General features: G+C 40.3%; 1 protein-coding gene across 2 annotated transcripts in view; it reads left to right on the top strand.

Moving 5' to 3' along the window:
* Positions 1 to 3,183: 3,183 nt before the first annotated feature.
* Positions 3,184 to 19,372, top strand: part of RAP1GDS1 (Rap1 GTPase-GDP dissociation stimulator 1) — a 37,508-nt gene continuing 21,319 nt past the window's right edge. For both annotated transcript variants that reach the window (XM_053461573.1, XM_053461572.1), the window contains exons 1-3: positions 3,184 to 3,390; positions 14,590 to 14,697; positions 18,368 to 18,490. In XM_053461573.1, coding sequence (XP_053317548.1) covers positions 3,387 to 3,390; positions 14,590 to 14,697; positions 18,368 to 18,490 — 235 coding nt within the window. In that variant the 5' untranslated portion in view covers positions 3,184 to 3,386. The remainder of the gene's footprint in view (positions 3,391 to 14,589; positions 14,698 to 18,367; positions 18,491 to 19,372) is intronic.

The following is a 19,372-nucleotide window of genomic DNA, read 5'->3' as shown; positions in this document are numbered from 1 at the left end:
AAAGCTTGTCACGATCCCGGCTCCGGACGCCGCCGGGAGTGTTACCATCCCGGCTCCGGACGCCGCCGGGAGGAGGTCTGCCCGCGGTTCCCGTACGCCGGCCGTTCGGGACGGCGGGCGGTCCTCCGCTCGCGGCATTAGTAGCGGGCGAAGGGTTGTCCGCGGGTCCCGGGAAAACATCTCCCCGGACAGCGGACAATCCTCCGTCCGAGGTGTTGGGACACGGGGAGGATTCGGCCCCGGGAACAGTAGTTCCCGGAGCCTGTGTACTTACCCGTCCTCCGGTCATTGGTCCGCCTCCCGGGCACGCTGCACGTTGCTGGAGGAATGATGGACGGCTGGGGGGCGTGGTTTTGGTTCTGGTCTGGGAGGGGCTTGTGGAATGGCGCCAGTTTTAAAAAGCTGGCTGTACCTTTCACAAGCACCCTGTTGTGGTCTTCAGTTTATGTCTTTGGCTCATGCAATCAAGTTTCCTGGTTTTGACCTCTGGCTTGTTGACTCTCCCTTGCTCTACGATTCGGTACCTTTGCTTGTGATCTCCGGTTTTGACCCCTGGCTCGTCTGACTATCCGCTCCGTGCATCTGACCTCTGGCTTGGCTGACTACCTGCTCCGTGTATCAGACCCCTGGCTCGTCCGACTATCCTGCTCCGTGTATCAGACCCCTGGCTTTGCTGACTACCCTGTCAGGATTCCACCATGCTAGCCCGGACCATGCATTATTTTTCGCAGTAATGTCCTGCTGCTACCACTACCTCCCCCTCCCTCTGGAGTGCTCAGATCAGATTACCAGGTCAGCTGAGTCTGATCACCTGAGTAGAACCTGGCCTTTATTAACCTGCCCTGCCCTTTAGTCAGGGCCTTTGCATTGAAGTGCATGGACCGCTCTGCTTTGGCCCTGTACCGTGACCTACCTGCCAGTGCCTGAGCTACCTGCCTGTACCTGAGCTACCCGTGTCTTGTACCTGAGCTACCTGCCGTCAGCCCACCCAGTGGGCCTCCGTAACCGTCAGCCCTGCCAGTGGGCTTCCTGCCGTCAGCCCACCCAGTGGGCCTCCGTACCAGTCAGCCCTGCCAGTGGGCCTCCGTACCCGTCAGCCCGGCCAGTGGGCTTCCTGCCGTCAGCCCACCCAGTGGGCCTCCGTACCCGTCAGCCCTGCCAGTGGGCTTCCTGCCGTCAGCCCACCCAGTGGGCCTCCGTACCCGTCAGCCCTGCCAGTGGGCTTCCTGCCGTCAGCCCACCCAGTGGGCCTCCGTACCAGTCAGCCCTGCCAGTGGGCTTCCTGCTGTCAGCCCACCCAGTGGGCCTCCGTACCCGTCAGCCCACCCAGTGGGCCTCCGTAACCGTCAGCCCTGCCAGTGGGCATCCTGCCTAGAGACTACTGCCTTTACTTGCTGGTGATATCTTATATCAATACAGTACCTTTCCTCGTATTCTGTTGTGCTGTGTGTTATTTCGCCTGTCCGTACCACATCACTTACCGTCATGCATCGTGGGGTGCAAACAGAACCCCTTGTATCCCCTGCTACTGGGCTCCTACCCGACCTGCTTACCAGGGTCCTGACATACCCGCATTGTGCTCCTGTCTTGTGCTGCGCCTTGCCGCGGCTGCTGCCGCTCAGAACCTATCTCCAGCTGGTGGGAGGTTGTCCACTGTTGGGATCGTCTAAGTCCTGGACTACTGCTGCCGGGAATTCCCCTCTCAGTAGCGGTAGTTTGGGCAGAAGAACTTCTGCGGGGACGACCTTCCTTAATAGTCCAGCGAAACAGTGACAAAGCTAATAAAAAAACTGTTAAATAGATTATAATATTTGTCTTGTGTTTATAAATGCCCAATGTTTATTTGCAAATTATAGGGCAATACGTACAGGTAGCGTTTTGCTATTTCAAAACAATTTTTTCAGATCTAGTCATTTTGCCCCCATGTCCTATTAAGGAAATATTTGAAGCCGGTCAATTCAATTTACCCACATCAAACCATATCTTTTTGAAAACTGGAAAAACCATATTTTAGATGGTGGTATTAACACATTCCACCCCCAGCCGTTGTCAATGTTTGTGGTAGTACTTCCAGTATGCATTTATAGCTCCTGGTAAATATATGTGCCAACAACAACCCAATTTGTGTTCAGCAACATAGGAAATACCCTGGGGTGTCTAGCTCTGAAAATTGTGTGGTTTGAATTGGCCATCTTCAAAGATGTTCTGAATTGGATATGGGCAGATATGCATGGGTGGTGTCACTGTATGCAGGAGGCATACAGTATTACCACCCATGCATATGTTTGTCAGGTTGTTTAGGGGCTAAAAGGCCACTTTTTGTGCAATTTAGTTTTTCAACTTAGAATTTTGACATCTTTTGTCCTGCGCCCATTTCCAACTCAGGATATCTTTGTAGAATACAGAGAGCAATCATCCAGGGCCTCAGCATTTTTTTGGCTATCCTGAATGCCTTGTTGAACCCCAACACCCATGGAGCAAGGCATTATAAAAACAGTTTACCTATGATAGCTGTTAATTAGGCATTTAATATGCCATATTTTATTATATATACATATAATTGGGAGTTTTAGAGTTTCAGAGATTCTACAAAAAGAGGCATATTGAGGAGGGAAAGAAAGACAGAACGTTGTGCGTTGAAAAAGGGGCAATTGGAAGGTATAGCAACGGCATTTTCAATTGCAAAGCATTTAAAAAACTATCTGCCTTTATTAATGAACTATTTCTATTTAAAACTGAAGGAAGGATATGTGTGTACATGTATGTGTATATATGTATGTGTGCGTGTGTGTATGTATGTGTGTGTGTGTGTTGATGTATTTCTATCTATCTAGCTTGGGATAACCGTTAGTCCAGTAGTGTAAATTGGAAAAATGGTCCCTGAAATGGAATGTTGCTCCAATAAAAACCTATTATTGTATATTGCATTGCTCATTTTCTTTTCGATTTATACACATATAGATCTATAAAAATGTCCTCTTATGGAGAGCACCGGCTCGCTTCGGTACAGCGCACTCCCTCTCTGTCGTTTGCCGGTAAAGCCAACAGCAGTGGCAAACGTGCAGAATGAGGAAGCGGCCGCCAGGCAGGGTGAGAAGCTGCCGCCCGGCAGGGTGGGGCGCGGGCCGTGGGTCGGGATGCGTGCTACGCATGCGCGCTCGCTTCCTCCCTCCCAGAGCAGTGTACTAGGATCGAGCGCGTGCCAGCTCTCGCGGTGTCTCCTGCGTGCTCTCCAGCTTCCTAGGCGCGTGTCTGCCTCCTCCCCGGGTACCTAACATACACCCATATACACATACACGGGAGAGGCAGCCTGCAGTCACGTGACAGGCCGGGACGGGTGGGGAATCAAAAACACGGAGACACGGAGAGAAAAACCGAGCAGCGGCATGGGTGAGTGCGCCTTGTGTGAGCTACCCGCTGAATGACAGCGTACCGGGTGCGTGCATTTCATTGTATGAGTGTACGGACCGACTGCGACATCCTCGCACACACGGGGCTGCGCTGCGTGTGGAGCCTTCAGGGCACATTACCGCCTCATCGCAGGATGCCACCGAGCTTGTGTCAGTCACGGTGCGCATCCTCACCGGGCGGGTATCTTCATTGATACTGACAGCCATCAAATCCTTCATGTTTCCGACGTAATGCCAAATACATGTCACGGTCTTGAGGAAGTTGACATGCTACATGCACACTGTAGTGGAGCTTGTATGTTGCGCACATGCTTTGTAATGCATGAATGTCCTGTGTCTTTATGAATACGGAACTCTCTCAGAACTGGATTTAGGGATCGGCATCAATTGCATGTGGACTTTTGGGTACCGGTACCACACCCAAGGTGTTAATATAGCCGGATCTGCTAACATGGGGGCCACTGACTGAAATAATATACATATGAAATAATTTTCCCTGCAAAGTGGTAGAAGAAGGGGAGATCAGAGCATAATGCTAAATGACAGTTATATGTTATATGACAGCTCCCTGGTAGCAATTCTTAAGATGTTCTCAAGGGTTCCTGTACCATGACCAGTTGGGAGGAAATATAGTCTGAGAATGAGACATGCAGTTTTCTTTATTTTAAGGTGAAATCAATGTAAAGTGGTTCAAAATAACGTTTGCGTTTTATCGCAAAAAAAAACCACTAGAATAAATTGCAAGTTGTACGTGTTTTCAAATAAGAGCCCACGGCTGCAGGAGAAGAGAACTGGTGGCTTGGAGGTGAGACGCGTTGAGCTGAGACATCTCATTTTTTATGAATTATGCATGAAGAATGACCAGACACGGCACCTTTCCTCTGCATAATGGGCACAGTTAGCTTATGTGATTTGTGCTTTTGCCACAGAAATGTTTACCGTGTTATAGAAAACGAACAGATTCTTTTGATCTGCTATGTGGACTACTGAGTGCATCCAAGATGCCACCGAGATGCTTCTCTAATGCCAATAAAATATATCTCTATATCATTATGAGCCCACCTTTCAAAGTCGGCCGAGCCATGGAGGAGGTGGACTGTACCAATATCCCTCCCCCCCCACACTTAAAATAGCAAAAATAGTTGCAGAAATTCCCACAATACGCTAAGAGAAGAGAACTGATGGGCATAGTAAGTGTACATTTCCCTCGCAACATGTTATGTTTATGTCTAGTAATGCTTCCTGTATATAGAAAGCGATTGTGTGGTTCTTACCCTCGCACTATCACTTCCGATGTAAGAAGGGACAATACTTCCTTCCATGCTTGTGTTTAAAGCGGCAGTTACCCGATTGATGGATGAAGTAGTAGTCAAAGAAAACTGATAGATGTTTAGTCTTGTCTGGGGTTTATTCACTAAAAGGAGAGTTTGTGAGAGAGTTGTCGTTTCCAACTTCCTTGCTTCACTATTCATTATGGAGGGTGAGCATTCTGTTACGAAATGTTGAACTGGCCCTGTTTAAGGCATATAATTCAATGGGTGAGGTGAAGTTGGAGACATTTCGCTGATTTAACTAATGTGAGGAAAAGCTTACTGGGGTTGAAGCTTTTTAATGTATAGTAAAGTCAAGGGGCTTAAATCACAACTCTCCTTTTTAGCGGATTGACCCCTTTGCGAAGAATAAAACGCTCAGTGTTTGCCTGTCTAAAATAATCCTGTTCTAGTTTTAAAGGGGCACTTTAATGCCCCTGACAACCCCACTAAAAAAGAATGTGTAAGACATTTTGAGTATTTTTATATTTGCAAGAAGCTGCAGCTCTAGAGACCTACAGACCATTTCCAGGGCATGTGCACAAAGGTGTCTTGTTAACCTTTCCTTGTGACATTGGCAAAGCCAGCGCTGAAGCTGACTGGCAGTAATCGTATCACGTGGCAGGAGAGGTGTGTTTCACCTACATGCAACTGTCCCAATCAGCTAGCTGCTCTCCTTATGTGTTACTCTCCTTGTGTTATTCCCCATTTAAAAGGATACTTTTGCCCTTTCGATACACCCCTACACACACCTGCTCAAAAATAATAATCATGGCATTGGAATGACATGACAGGTTAAAGGTGGTCTAGATTGTCATTTTACATCTGAAGACTTTAAGGTCTCTCTAGACAAGCTTCGCTCCCTTTTTTGTTAACTTCCGATTGAAAGTTTATTTTATGTTTTTGTGTTTATATCTGGATTATCCAATATCCTTTTAAAGACAAGGCAAGAAATGCATTGAAACCGTTAATAAATGCATTTTCAAGGCTGTAGTAGACCATGAGGGAATCCATCCATGTGTCTGCATGATATAGCCACTTACCTGTCGCCAGGCACAAGCAGTGTATATTTTCTATTTAGTCTGTGGAAATGTGCCATGTCAGCTACTTCATTACATATTAACACTATAGCGGTATGTACCAGTGTCCAAGCCTCATGGACAGCCCGTTTATGATACGTTCATGCATGACTTTCACAAGAAACATTGAAGGAACATCAACCTTCTCCATGAAATGTGTGTGGAATTGAGTGAAGAATGACTTGGCAGTAGGACAATGCGTGCACCAATGATCATATCGTTTCTTTACATTTTTGAACGTGGTGCTATATTTGAATGCTATATATTTCAGGCTACAGTTTGTTGGATGGAACATCTATTTACATTTTACACCCCAACTTCCATCCGTGGTCTGATGAAGTATCAGTGATTTTCTGAGGCCCGTATGTGTTGCTTCACGTTTTGGATCAGTTTCTTTATGTTTCCATCTTTGGTGGACACGCTGTATTGCAATAACCTTTATAGTTTTTCATTTCAACAGTAAATGCCTTCAAAGCAATTGTGAGTTTCTTTATTGCCATGCTGCACATTCAATTTATTTTTTCTTTTTGTTACGTTTAAGGGAACAGGTTAACTATGTTTCACGTTTTCTTTTTGGGGTGGGATGTTTTTCAATAAATATTTTTATACCGTGTATTGGGAAAAAAAATGTTTTTCTTCTGTTATAATTCCTCTGGTAATGGGGTCTACTGGTGTATTTATCTATAATGTATCTGTAAGGAAATTGCCAGGAAAGAGCAAATCTTTAAAGGTTATTAGTTCCTTTTATTGTTGTATATGATTTAACCTTAATGGCCTGTCAGTCCCTAGGGATTGTATCCATTATTCCATAGAATCTGACCGCAGATAAGAACCATTATTATAGGCATCATTAACTGTAGTGTGAGATTCTAGTTTATATTATCAACAATTAATACATTAAAGTGAAACCCTTTAGCAATTTGATTAATGTTGAGTGTAACCCACATAAACTAACTTCATCTTAATATTTCCAGTGCATGGATTTTGGGGGTTTCCAAGTATTTTTCCTAATATATACAAATTCATAAAATATATTTAAGGTTTTGGCCAAAGTTTATTTATTTTTTTGATTAACATATTAAATTTAGTGTGTTAAAGTAACACGTGGATGAAGCGAAGGGATTTTAGTTATGACCTTAACAAACTTTGTTTTTCTTTTGCTATTCTGATACATAATTAAATATAATTTGATTTCATGAGTAAAGTTTCTGCTTTGTATCTGTTTGTCCGGTTTTCTGGGAAGTTGCAAACCTCTCGTAGGCATCCTCCTCAGATAACCTGATCATAGGAAGCAGGTGCTTTGCAAGTTAGATACAACATGACAGTCGTTTAATGTTTAAATGACTAATTGTCTCAAGCATAAATTTAAAGGGGCGCTGCAGTTATCATACCCACTTTAATGCATATGATAGATGAAAGGTCCCTTTACATGTGTGTTGCACCCCTTCTCCACATAATCATCAACAAATGCTGTGGATTGGGTTCTATTCAGACTCTTTTGCTCATGTACATTAAATGTGTTTTCCTGCCACTGATTGGCTGCTTCAAGCAGCCAGTCAGTGGCAAGAATTGTCCAACCACAGAGGAGGAGGTCGGTTGCATCTTCTACCTTAGGAAAAATATTTTTTTTCACAGTACGATGAACTCTTGTTTTTAAGTAGCCAAATTGTATGGTTAGTTCCTAGGCAGTTTGATTTTTCATTGACGCTATATAGTATAAAAAAAACATTTGGAAGTGTAATTCTTGTCAGTCTGTAAAGCCATGTTAGCGTTACAAGGAAACTGTCACATTGTGAGCCGCTGTACAGCTGTTATGACAAATCTTGTAGGGTGAGGCAGCAATTTAAAATGTGATGCAGCAGCAAGATGGCAGCTCTTCCAGAACAACAGAAAACAAGAGGTATTTTTTTTTATATTGACACTTGAATGAGACATTATTATTATTATTATCTTTTATTTATATAGCGCCAACAATTTACGCAGCGCTTAATACAATACATATATTCAGGGGGTCTGACAAGACAAGAATTGACAGACTAAGACAAATCGATACATTAGGTGGAGAAAGCCCTGCTCGCAACTGACAATCTAGAGGGAAATGGGGTGACAAACATAAGGCACAGAGAAAGGGTGAGAGGTAGTATGGTTGTTGTATCAATGACAGGGAAGTTCTAGCAGCTAAGATGGTGCGGCTTCTCTGAAGAAGTGGGTTTTGAGATGTTTGTTGAATGTCGGGAGGGAGGGTGAATGCTGAAGGTTCAGTGGAAGTAGATTCTTGTTAATGGGAAAAGGAAGAGGTGATAAGGGGGAGGAGAGCCGTAGCCCATGGGAAGAACGCAAGGATCGAGTAGAAGAGTATTTGCTTATGAGGGCAGAAATATGGAGGAGCAGTGTTACGGAGGGCCTTCTGTATTTGTACCAGGATTTGTATAGGTGTAAGAGCATAAGGATCGGGGAATGCGAGTTTAACGTGCAAATATTTTCATATTTAAATTTGCACCATATAAGTAAAAGATAATACGCTATTAAGACCACTTTATGGTAAGTCTCTCTTAAGCTGCTGAGTGTACCTTACCGTGTGTAACCAAGAAGCTCTGATTCCTGTATATGTTAATATCTGTGGCTTCCCCAGCTTCTTGCTCGATCTTTGTCTATTGCTAGATTTACTGCACACTGGCTTTGCTGTGAGAAATAAACCCGTGTCGCTGTACCGCTCAGCTGTTTAAATTGTTTTTTTCCCCCTCTAAACCTGAAAAGGATTGAAAAATCAATCTAGCTTAATAAAACGGAGCAGAAAACGCCGTTATAGTATCAGATTTGTACTTGAAAAGGTTCCTCAGGCTTTCTTTCTGACATTCTTTTAGTTCTTTAATATTTCTTTCCAGATCTTTTGCCAGATCAAAAGCCTCATCTTTTCTTATCGTAACACAGGGATTTCTCACTAATGGTTACTGTGTAATTGTGAACATATATGGAAATTTCAGATAATGTAAATGGGATCGTCATTAGGGAATGCAACATACTTCTAGGAGCAGACAAAACAATGTGTTCATATCGGAGAGACCACATTACCTATAACTTGCTCCTCTGATCAGCTGGGATTTTTAGGCAGATGATTGCTTCCATCATTCTCATGTTTTCATCTCAGGTTTTGATGCACTTATCTCGTTACTTGTTTGTACATTTCCACATAGACACGCCATGTATTTCAAAACAAATAACTTGAAAAGGATCCATCATCCAAAAGGTGGGCCCGCTGCACATTGTATATACACATCGTGCTAGCAAATGTGTGTATATATAAGACGTTATACTCATCAGTATAGTGCTGGTGCCAATTTGTGGGACATTTCCATATGGCTTCCTGGGCACCGTATGCATCGATTCTTTGTGTGCGCACATGGCTGTAGCTTTATTACTTTAATGTTGCCATAGGATAATAAGGGAAATGTAAGATTATATGTAAACTTTTCACCCATGCCTTTATTTGATTGGCACATGAAGATAAGTGACAGTCTTGTGCTCTTACAAGAATACTATTAACTTGTTCACATGTAGGCAAAGATATGCCAACATCCTTTTTGAAATACCATTAACTCTATGGACTGTCTTTATTTATCTAGGAACCATTATGAAAAACTTCTCCCTCGGAATTAGACTTTCACTGTTTTTCCTGATGCAAGGGCAGCGATTATAATTGATCTTTTTTCAATTTCATTTTGAATTAATTTGACAGTGAGAATATAAAATAAAGTTGAAGATGGGGGGGGGAAGAGTTTTTTTTCTGTTGAAATATTCACACTTGAGAAGTCTTGAGCAGAACGGTTCTATAGTTCACATAAATTGTGATTCTGCCCACAAAGAAAATTGTTCTGTGCTGAAATTGAATTCAAATGGAAGCGTTTTCTTATGCAGATGGCAGATTCTGGAAGCCTTCTGAAAGCGAGTTGGACTGTGAACTACAGCAGGGGTTCAGTCTTTTCTTTAATGAGAACTACGTGGGAATAATGAAACACGACAGCTACTACCAAAATGTAACAAGATTCCATAAGACCCTTGTTATACACCACTGCACTAGACTATTTTAAAATGCATTATTTAATATTCTTTTCAAATTTGCATACTTTAGTCTCAGTGTCTTGTTTGCCATGAGAGAACCATCCTCGGGAATGACTCACATGCAAAGCTCACTTTTGACATCTTATTACACGCTTTTTCTTTCTAAAAGGGGCAGTAATGGCCAGACTTTCGTTCAGACACGAACAAAGAAAAGAGTTCCAACTCATCCCCTTCTGTCAGCTAAATGTTCCTTCACTCAGAAGTTGTATTTAATTTTAATGTTAGGTGATGCCCACTCCTTAACAGCAAGAACTGCGAGGACATGCAAAGGGACACGGTCACTGCCTGTGTGTTGTTTTATAGAGACAGGGTTCAAATTGAACCCTGCTGTATCCATCCTGCACTATGACACCCTGATCCGCAGAACAGGCTAAAAGTCAAAAACACCAGTTCCAAGCAGGTTAGTCTTAAGAAACCGACATGTGAAAAGAAATGACGTGAGTGTTCCTTTAACTGTGTGGCATAGTGGCAGTTACACTATTTATTGAACTATTACTGCATCTTTGTTTACCTAAGATTCTGTTCCTTGTCACTGTGGATCTTACTTTCAACTACACTAATTAAATGCCTGGTGGAGTTTAACGGGTATCTTAACAGGTGCCCAGGGGGCAAATGTAAAAGCAAAACAGACTTATTAGACTAACAAGTTGTCAATGATAGTGGAGGAATAGGGGTCCTAAGGGACTTGGTGTTAAGCCTATATGTAGTTAAGTTTGTTCCATACAACGTTATCAATCATATCTATATGTGAGTAGAAAAAAAAGCAGGCACCTTGTGGATTCATTAGCATGAGAGTTAAAAATGAGGGGGGACTTGAAGTCCCCTGCCCTCCCATGAACCTTAAAAAGACTAAGACCAAGAATAGATAAATTAAACTGGGTTTATAAGCGGTCACATTTAACACTGCCTGGCCTCAGTCATGTTCCTAGTGGGACTTTGGAACGTTTAAAATAAACTAGAAATCCTGTGTGATGGAGAGAATAAAGAAAATACAAAAATAAACCCTTTGGTTGAGCATGGACACAATTGCATTCTATGAGGACCTTGGGCGAACATTTGTTTTTATTAATTTTGTGGGGGGGGGTTAACCCCTTCGTGTTGGGTCTTTTTATTTTATTTGTTTGAAAATGCCCTTTTCTTTGGCCAAAAATGAGGATTGACTATATTTATAAAGTTCATGTGACTAAATTCCTTTATCTTGCCAGTCCAGAAAAGTAGTTTTGCCGGCAATTAATTAGGAACTGTTCTAAATAGGTGATGTTTGGTTTCTTGATTGTATATTCTGAGTTGCTAAAGTTGACCTAGATTGTGGAGCATCTGTAACTTCTTTCATAATCTATCAGTGTGTGATATAACTTGTTTTTATTTTTTCGTGTGCAGTCGTCCTTGCTGTAAATGTGATATTAATGTATTTCTTCCTTTTCACATCCTGTTTAATTCACTGTGATGTCTATTTAATTAGCCAGCTTTAATTTGATACAGGGGTGATTCAGCTGGATTTAATAAGATTAGATCAATTATTTTTCTTATTTTCAGAGGGTAGGGTTGTTTTTAAAATCGTGAGCACTGTGGATCAGAATGTGATGCAGGGGTTGTATTTCCAAAATATGACTTGTCTCTAACTTCAGAGAAAATCTGTCTTATTTTGGGACTTGATTGGCCCTTTACTAAAATACCTGGTAAATGAGCAGACATAGACGTTATATAAAGAAAGTTGGTTACAGGAGTATGGGGGAGAGGAGAAACTTGAGACTAGGATCAGGAGTAAGACTAGAAATGGTGCTGCAAAGGATGTTTACTTGCTAGACGAGCAGAGCTGATGTAGATTTGGGGTATATTAGGTTTTGGATATCATAATGATTTTATCTATGTGAAGCCATACAGGACTTTGTATGTTTGTGCTTCATTCACAGCATAATTATATACCCAGCATGTAATTTGAAACACCTTAAAAGGTTGGAAATAATTGATCATTATCTTAGTTTATTTTTTTGTTTATGTAACTGTCATATATTATGTAAATAAAGCAACTTTTTTCCCCCTTACCATTGAGTCGATGAGGCAGACCCAAGTGCTTCGCCCAGGGCAGGATAAAACTGTTAATCTAAACACTCAGTCATGAAAGAAAAAACAGAACAATCAATCATGTTTTGTGTTTAAAATATATATATACAGTACCCTCCAATAATAATGGCACCCTTGGTAAATATAAGCAAAAGAGGCTGGGAAAAATTGTCTTTGTTTCACCTTTTGATCTTTAAAAAAAAAATATATATATATATATATATACACAAATACTCTGCTCTCATTAATATCCAATTGCAAACACAACACAGGATTATGCAAAGAAATGTAAATTACTAAATATATGTGTGCCAAAATCATTGGCACACATATGGTCTCATAGGAGAGAAATTATATTTTATGTTTTAGGTTTATTCCCATTGATATTTTACATATTTTGTACACCTCGGTGACAAGGAACAGGGAATAGTTCAACCGTTACTTGTTGTGCTTCACAAAATGGGAAGTGGCAAATAGCAAAAGCATCAAGGCTATAATTTAAACGTTTCAGCCAACTGGAAAGGTCATGAATTAACCTGGAAGAGGAAGTGTGCCTGTATTCTCTCAATGCACTGTGAAGAGGATTGTTTGAGTGGCCAAAATATCTCCGAGGATCACAGCGATAGAATTGCAGAAGTTTGTGGTGTCTTGGGGTCAGAAGGTCTCCAGAACTACAATCCGACCTCACCTACATCATTATAAGTTGTTTGGAATGGTTTCAAGAAAAAACACTCTACTCTCACTCTTAGTTTGGAACTTCAAATGGGATCAGGGGAAAAAATAGAGCTTTTAGGCAATAAACATACCAGGTAGCCATATGGAAAAGTACCTCATGCACACAGATCTGGTGGCTCTTTAATGTTTTGGGGCTTTTTCTTGAGCGCTTGACTGCCTCTGACAGAAAGCTTAAAATGGGCCGTGGCTGGATCTTTCAGCAGGCCAATGATCCAAAACACACATCAACACAAAAATGATTTACTGACCACAAGATCAGGGTCCTACCATGGCCACCCCAGTCCCCTGACTTAAACCCCATAGAAAACTATAGGGGTGAACTGAAGAGGAGGGTCTGCCAGTGTCACCCTCGTAATTTGAAGGATCTGGATTGATTCTGAATGGGGAAATGGTCTCTTGCAATGTATTCTCATCATGCTTTATAGGAGAAGACACAGAGCTGTTGTCTTGTCAAAGGGAGGTACCACAAATTAATGACTATAAGGGTGCCAATAGTGTGCCACACATATATTTAACAACTTTTGTTTTTGGATAATTTCTAATTGATATCTACGAGAGCAGAATATTTTTGTGTATTTTGTGGGGGGGGGGGTTAAGAAAAGTTCAAAATGTTAATAAAGAGCATTTTACACAGCCTTTTTTGCTCATATTTACCAAAGGTGCCAATATTAGTGGAGGACACTGGATAAACTGTATGTATATATATATATATATACTGTATGTATAAATATATATATATATAGTACTTTACAAAAAATGTTGGCAAGTGTAAAAATGATTTCATAAATAGACATGCTAATAATTTATTTTTATATTTTAACAAAATGATAAGTGAGTTAACAGAAGAAAAATCTCAAATCAATATTTTCCTTCTAAGCAGCATCAAAAAGTCAGGGATTTTGTAGGCATACAGTTAGGTGTATGATTAAACAATTATACCAAGCAGATGCTAATGATCATAAATTTAATATGTAGGTTGAAACACAATAATTAATTTAAACAGAAACAGCTGTGTATGAGGAATAAAACTGGATGAGGAACAGCCAAGCTCACTAAGGTGATGTTGCTGAAGATGTTGCTCAAAAGTCATAGACCATGGCAAGACTGAGCATAGCAACAAAACACATCAGCAAGGTCTCTCCCAGGCAGAATTTTCAAGGCAGACAGATGTTCCAGATGTTCTGTCCAAGCTCTTTTGAAGAAGCACAAAGAAACAGGCAATGTTGAGGACTGTAAATGCAGTGGTCGGTTAAGGAAACATGTTTTTCTCTCTAGTGTGATTAGCATAACGAACATGCAGGCAAACTGTACTTCAGTCTTTGCCTAGACTCCAGTGCTACCAATATGTATCTGGGTATCAATTGTCAGTATAGCTCAGATTTGGAAGGCATAAAGCCCTTAAGCTATTTTTGAATTGTGTGATATTGAGGAAGCAACCAGTGTATGCAGCCTGAAGTTTGTTGCTTCGATTCTTCGTGTAGACTGCATTATCCACACCGGAGGAGTAAAGCCAAGTTCAAACAGCTCTTTTTTTAGTAGTAAATGATTGTTGTGAATATATTACTGTAGTTTGGGGAATGCGTTTAATTTTATTTAAATGAGAATTAAAAGAGAACAATGTTCATCTACATGTATCAGCTAATTGTGTGTATATGTGATTATTCTTTCCTAATCATGGTCTTCTTTGGCATTTGGCATTCTATGTTTCTAATGCACCTGATTTTTTTTTTAAAAAAATAGCTCTTACAAAATAACCAGTAAAAAAAATACAATACAAATATAAAGGTACAAATGGAAAATGTAAATATTGGTTATGATAAAAATAACTTGATATTATAGCATTTGTTACTTTTTTCCCACAATAAATTGCAGATAATTTAAGTGATGCCCTGGAGAAATTGAAGATAAGTGGAACAGATCGCACATCTGACAAGCTAGATGGGTGTTTGGATTGTCTGCTTCAAGCCCTTGGTCAAAACAGTAAGTTTCTTGCGTAACCAACCTACTAATGGCATGTTAGGCACTGTATCTGAATCAATGTAAACATTTGTTTATATACTTAATAAGCAAGGTGCTAGAAAATAATCTAGAATGAAATTGACCAGTTGAAAACTGTGAAATGCATAATAAAAAGGCACTAATGAGCAGAAAATAGTTTATCCCAATGTAGAAAAATGTTACCAACCACTGGTTCAGAATACCAATTGCATGCTTATCCATTACACTGTGTATTGCTTATAGGTTGCCAGCAGACTCCATAGCACTGTAACCATAGGGAAAACTGAAAATTACCAACCACATGAATGCATGTTAAGGGATGTGGTACAAAAGGAGAAGAGGACCATGCTCTTGCAGGAGGTCTTTAGGAGGTTGAGGTCAATTTCAGGCCCTGTCAGTGGTGTCAAAGGTTGTCAAGAGGTCCAAGAAGACAAGTAAGGAGAAGTGATCTTTTGTTTTAGCCTCTAGGAGATTGTTAGTAGATTGTTTGTCTGAGTAGAGTGCTGTGTGCACACCTCATTGGAAGGAAGAAGCAGAGACGAAAGAAAGTGGTAAACTGTTTTGCGTTGAACGTTCTACTTTCGGAGGTCAGAGGAGACGGTAGACAGCATAGTAGTTAAATAGGCTTGTAAGATGTAGGAAGTGGGTTTTTTCAAAGTAGGAGAGGTGAGAGTATGTTTGAAGCAATGGGAACAATCCGGCGGAAAGAGAGATAGTGAATAAATGTGCTGTGTTAAGTGACACTCCAAAGAGAAGGATATAAGAAACCTTATAGGGGTTCACAAAACTGTTGAAGGTAGATGTTATCTCTGATTCTTTCTATTTTATTTTTTAAAATAGCATCATCTTATGAATTTAGAAGCAGAGGAAGGCGGCTAGAGACAGAGGATTGTGTTAGGTGGGAACGTTAACAATAAGGGGAAGGGATTTTGGAAACAATGTTTTTTGACGGGGTGGAAAACAGAGGTTTGGGAATGGAGCATGAATTGTAGTGTGGAAAGTCATCAGTTAAGTGTTACTTTCTCCATACATGTGGTCCCACTTGTTCTTATGCATGTTTTTCTATGCTAAAGTATATTAATGTCTAGGAACAATGATTTTTTTTTCAAGATAATGCATATTCTGAATAATCCTCAATACATTATGTAGGGGATTTTAAAGGAATATAATGAATAATGTTTGAATCTATCTGAAACACAGTTACTGTATACCTCATGATTCAGCCATTTAGCATCCTCTTCTTAGGATTAGAGTAATTGTTACTTACAGGGGATATTATATAGCTTATGGAATGTTTGTGGTAAAGCAAACATAACATCTAGATGACTCTGTCGTTTCCATTATGAAAGTTGCCACATCAACATCCCTCGAAGGAGATATACAATAACAGTACGATCATAGCATAATAGGGAGAAATCATCGCATTGATATTTAAGCTAGCTGTCCCCGTAGTGTCATATCATTTAATAGTGTTTCATCTGTACAGCGTAGCGATCGAGAAAGTGTTTTTAACTTTTGTCACGCTGGATACCATGGCTTACACAACATAATTTATTTTTCTTCTATTTCTCAAAGTCACCATCCTTCACAAAACAGAACATTTCTTTCTTTCACTCTGAGGGCATGTGGGTTGTTGGGCATTGTGTTAACCGCCCCCCAGTAAATAAACTGGTAATTACACCTCTCCATTGACTGGAACTTTATGTGAGCTTTGGAAAAAAGAATGTTTCCGTTAATCATTATGTTTACATGTTATTTTCTTTGGCTTGTGACCTGTCACTGTATTAACGCACCCTTTTTAATTATAGAAATTGCTAGTCTCTAAAGTGCACATTTTGTCCATTGCTATATACTGTGAAAGTGGAATGTTAATTATGCTGGCAGCGAAAAGTGGTAAATAATTTAGACGTATTATGGAAGAAAAAATAAAATCCTTTTAAAATCATAAAGTCTGTCTTTGTGATCAGCACCTTTTATTTGAGTGCATAGCTATGGAATGTTGTGGTTATGTCAAACGCAACGTTATAAACTAATAATTATACATGTTATCCATATAAGAAATGTTGACGACACTTTGAGTCATGCTTCCCAAATTCTGCATTTTACATTTCTGTGTTGGAAGCAAACCCATGTCATTGTAATCACAGCTGGAAATAAGCAAACTTTGTGTGCACAGTATGGGAACGGCTGACCTGTATTCTGCCCATTGGGGGCAACTCCAGCCAAATGGCCAAGTAATAATGGCACGTAAAACACATTTGGAAGACTTACCAGAGAAATTCGGGTAATTGTGTTACTAGATGTTATTGCAGGAAATATACACTTCATCCACTATAGCAAACGTGGTTTGGTTTCACAGAGGTTATTATAGTACAGGTATGTTCTCGCTCTCAGGTATTGCCTCCTCCCTCACGGCTCTTCTGCATACTAGGAAGTCGTATAAAATCCTGGTGCTCAGTACTGTGAGAGCCCCGCCATGACCCAGTGGCAGGCATCACGCAATCCATTATTTGTAGGGCTGCAGCTAACTATTATTTTCATAATCGATTAGTTGGCCGATTATATTTTGTCGATTAATCTGATAAAAAAAATAAATGTACATTTTTCATTTATTTAAAATAATTTCATAGACCAACAGGATGTTAAAAACAAATGGCAGAATAAAAAAACTTTCCCAACCTGCCCCCCCCAGTTATGCACGTTTGAGCCCAGGCTTGCCACAAATGCCTTATATACCCTATATGCCCTATACCCCAGTATGCCTTATACCGGATTAATACAGGATTAATCTTCACTGCCCCCAGGATTTAGATTCCCTTTAGTTTGCCCCCCTTTACCTCTAACTGCAGCTTAAGTTAACCTTATTAAATTAATTCAATTAACCCTCAGTCCTCGGCATTAAATTTGTTGGGTTCTATTTGCAGAAACATTTATAAGACCGCTGATCTGGGATTCTTTTGTTCTATGGTTTGGGTTGTGAAACCTATAGCATGACTTTACCATGGAATTTTCTGCTTGTGTGTAATAGTTCTGGTTATTTGGGAGTAAAATAACCACTTTGTATTTCAAAATTAAAAGCTCAAATTCTGTAGGTCTATTCTGGGAAATACAGAGTCAAAGAAAAATACTCTTTTGGTTCCTATTTTTCTTGTTGATAGTCTGGTTTATGTAATCCTCTTTGTCTTTTTTAAAAATGGTAGTTTGAGAGTCATCTGTTTAAATGTTAACAAATGTCCTTGTTTGACCCCACCAAATGCATCTGCATATTAAAAAGCTTAAGAGTATGTCTGTCTCCAGCTCATCTAATAAATTCCACCAGGTCTGCCGAAATTCACTAATCATGACTGCTCTACTCGACTTAAACGGTTTCAGTAATTCAGGTCAGGCTTTTGCTTCAGTTCTGTGTTTTGCGGCACAAGGCAGAGAAGTCGTCTCTGTGAAATTGGCCACAATATGCTATTAATGCAGCATTTAGTTACTGAATTAGTGAGCGTACTTAAGGTCTTTGTTAACCCACAACTATCTTGTATTTTGAGAAAAGTTACATTTATTTGCACTATACTATCTATTGGATGCGTAATTACCACATGCTTTGTCTTTCATGTTTTCCTCTTTTTAGGGTTGTGTAATCATCCTTTTTTTTTCTTCACAGATATAGAGAGCAGTGAAAAGATTCAGCAGAATGGCATTCTTCAAGTGCTCGCAAGTCTCTTGAATTCACAATCTTCATGCACGGCAAAAATCGCTCACATCATAGCAGAAATTGCAAAGAATGGTGAGGTGTTCCAAGGGCGAATTAACTGCTGGAGTGTCTCCAGTTGTGTCCCTCGTTTGTCTGTATGTTTGGATTCATTTTCATTTCTTAGGGTAGAGGGTTTTTATTTTTTCATTAGTTGTGTAGCGTCGGTAATGTCTGTTGCTTTCTCCTGGTTCCATTAATGCATTTCATAGTAGACAGGACTAGAGACTCTTAGCCAGAAGCTACTGGTTTGTGGTTTTGATGGATTTCTAAGTGGCGTCACTTGATGTTTATGTCAAAAGGGGCTGATTAACAGCTGTTGGTGTATTGCTACTTAAGAGAAAGTCCAAAGCCAAAATCCAGGCCTCAGAGATTTAGATCTTATATGTGGCCAGGGCTTAAGGCCGGGCTCAAACAAGAAGTACCGGGAAATGTATTGATCGTAATATAAGGGGTTTGTTCACTAAAGTGGGCGTTTGCAGGTAAATTGCTATAAGTTCCAACATGTCTTCACCAACGTAGCTATACTTTAAGGGGGACCAACCCCTGGTACCTTCTGTCAAAAGGAGCTGGCCCTAGATGATGATAATATATGTATTGTTCCATCTCTGAGTTTCATTTCAACAAATGTATGGGAGACTGTGCTCTTCTTGCTGGAGAAGGCTGTGGTGCTAACATGTTTCAAGTAATAGCAGCTTTAGATTAAAAAGTGATTTATGAAACAAAAATGGGACTTGCTACGCTTCCAGATTTTATCTGCATTATTGAATAGATCCAGCTTGCAGGGAATCTACACCTTAAACCATTACAATTACCAGCTTTTCACCTGTATTAATGAATGTATTTATTTAAAACACACTTTAATTATGTGGGAAGCTGAATGTTGTTAATTAATGTATCGATGTGAAAATGAGTTTA

The sequence above is a fragment of the Spea bombifrons genome, chromosome 1, assembly GCF_027358695.1.
Source record: "Spea bombifrons isolate aSpeBom1 chromosome 1, aSpeBom1.2.pri, whole genome shotgun sequence".
In the NCBI taxonomy this organism is placed as follows: Eukaryota; Metazoa; Chordata; class Amphibia; order Anura; family Pelobatidae; genus Spea; species Spea bombifrons.
This window is presented reverse-complemented; position numbering and strand designations above follow the sequence as displayed.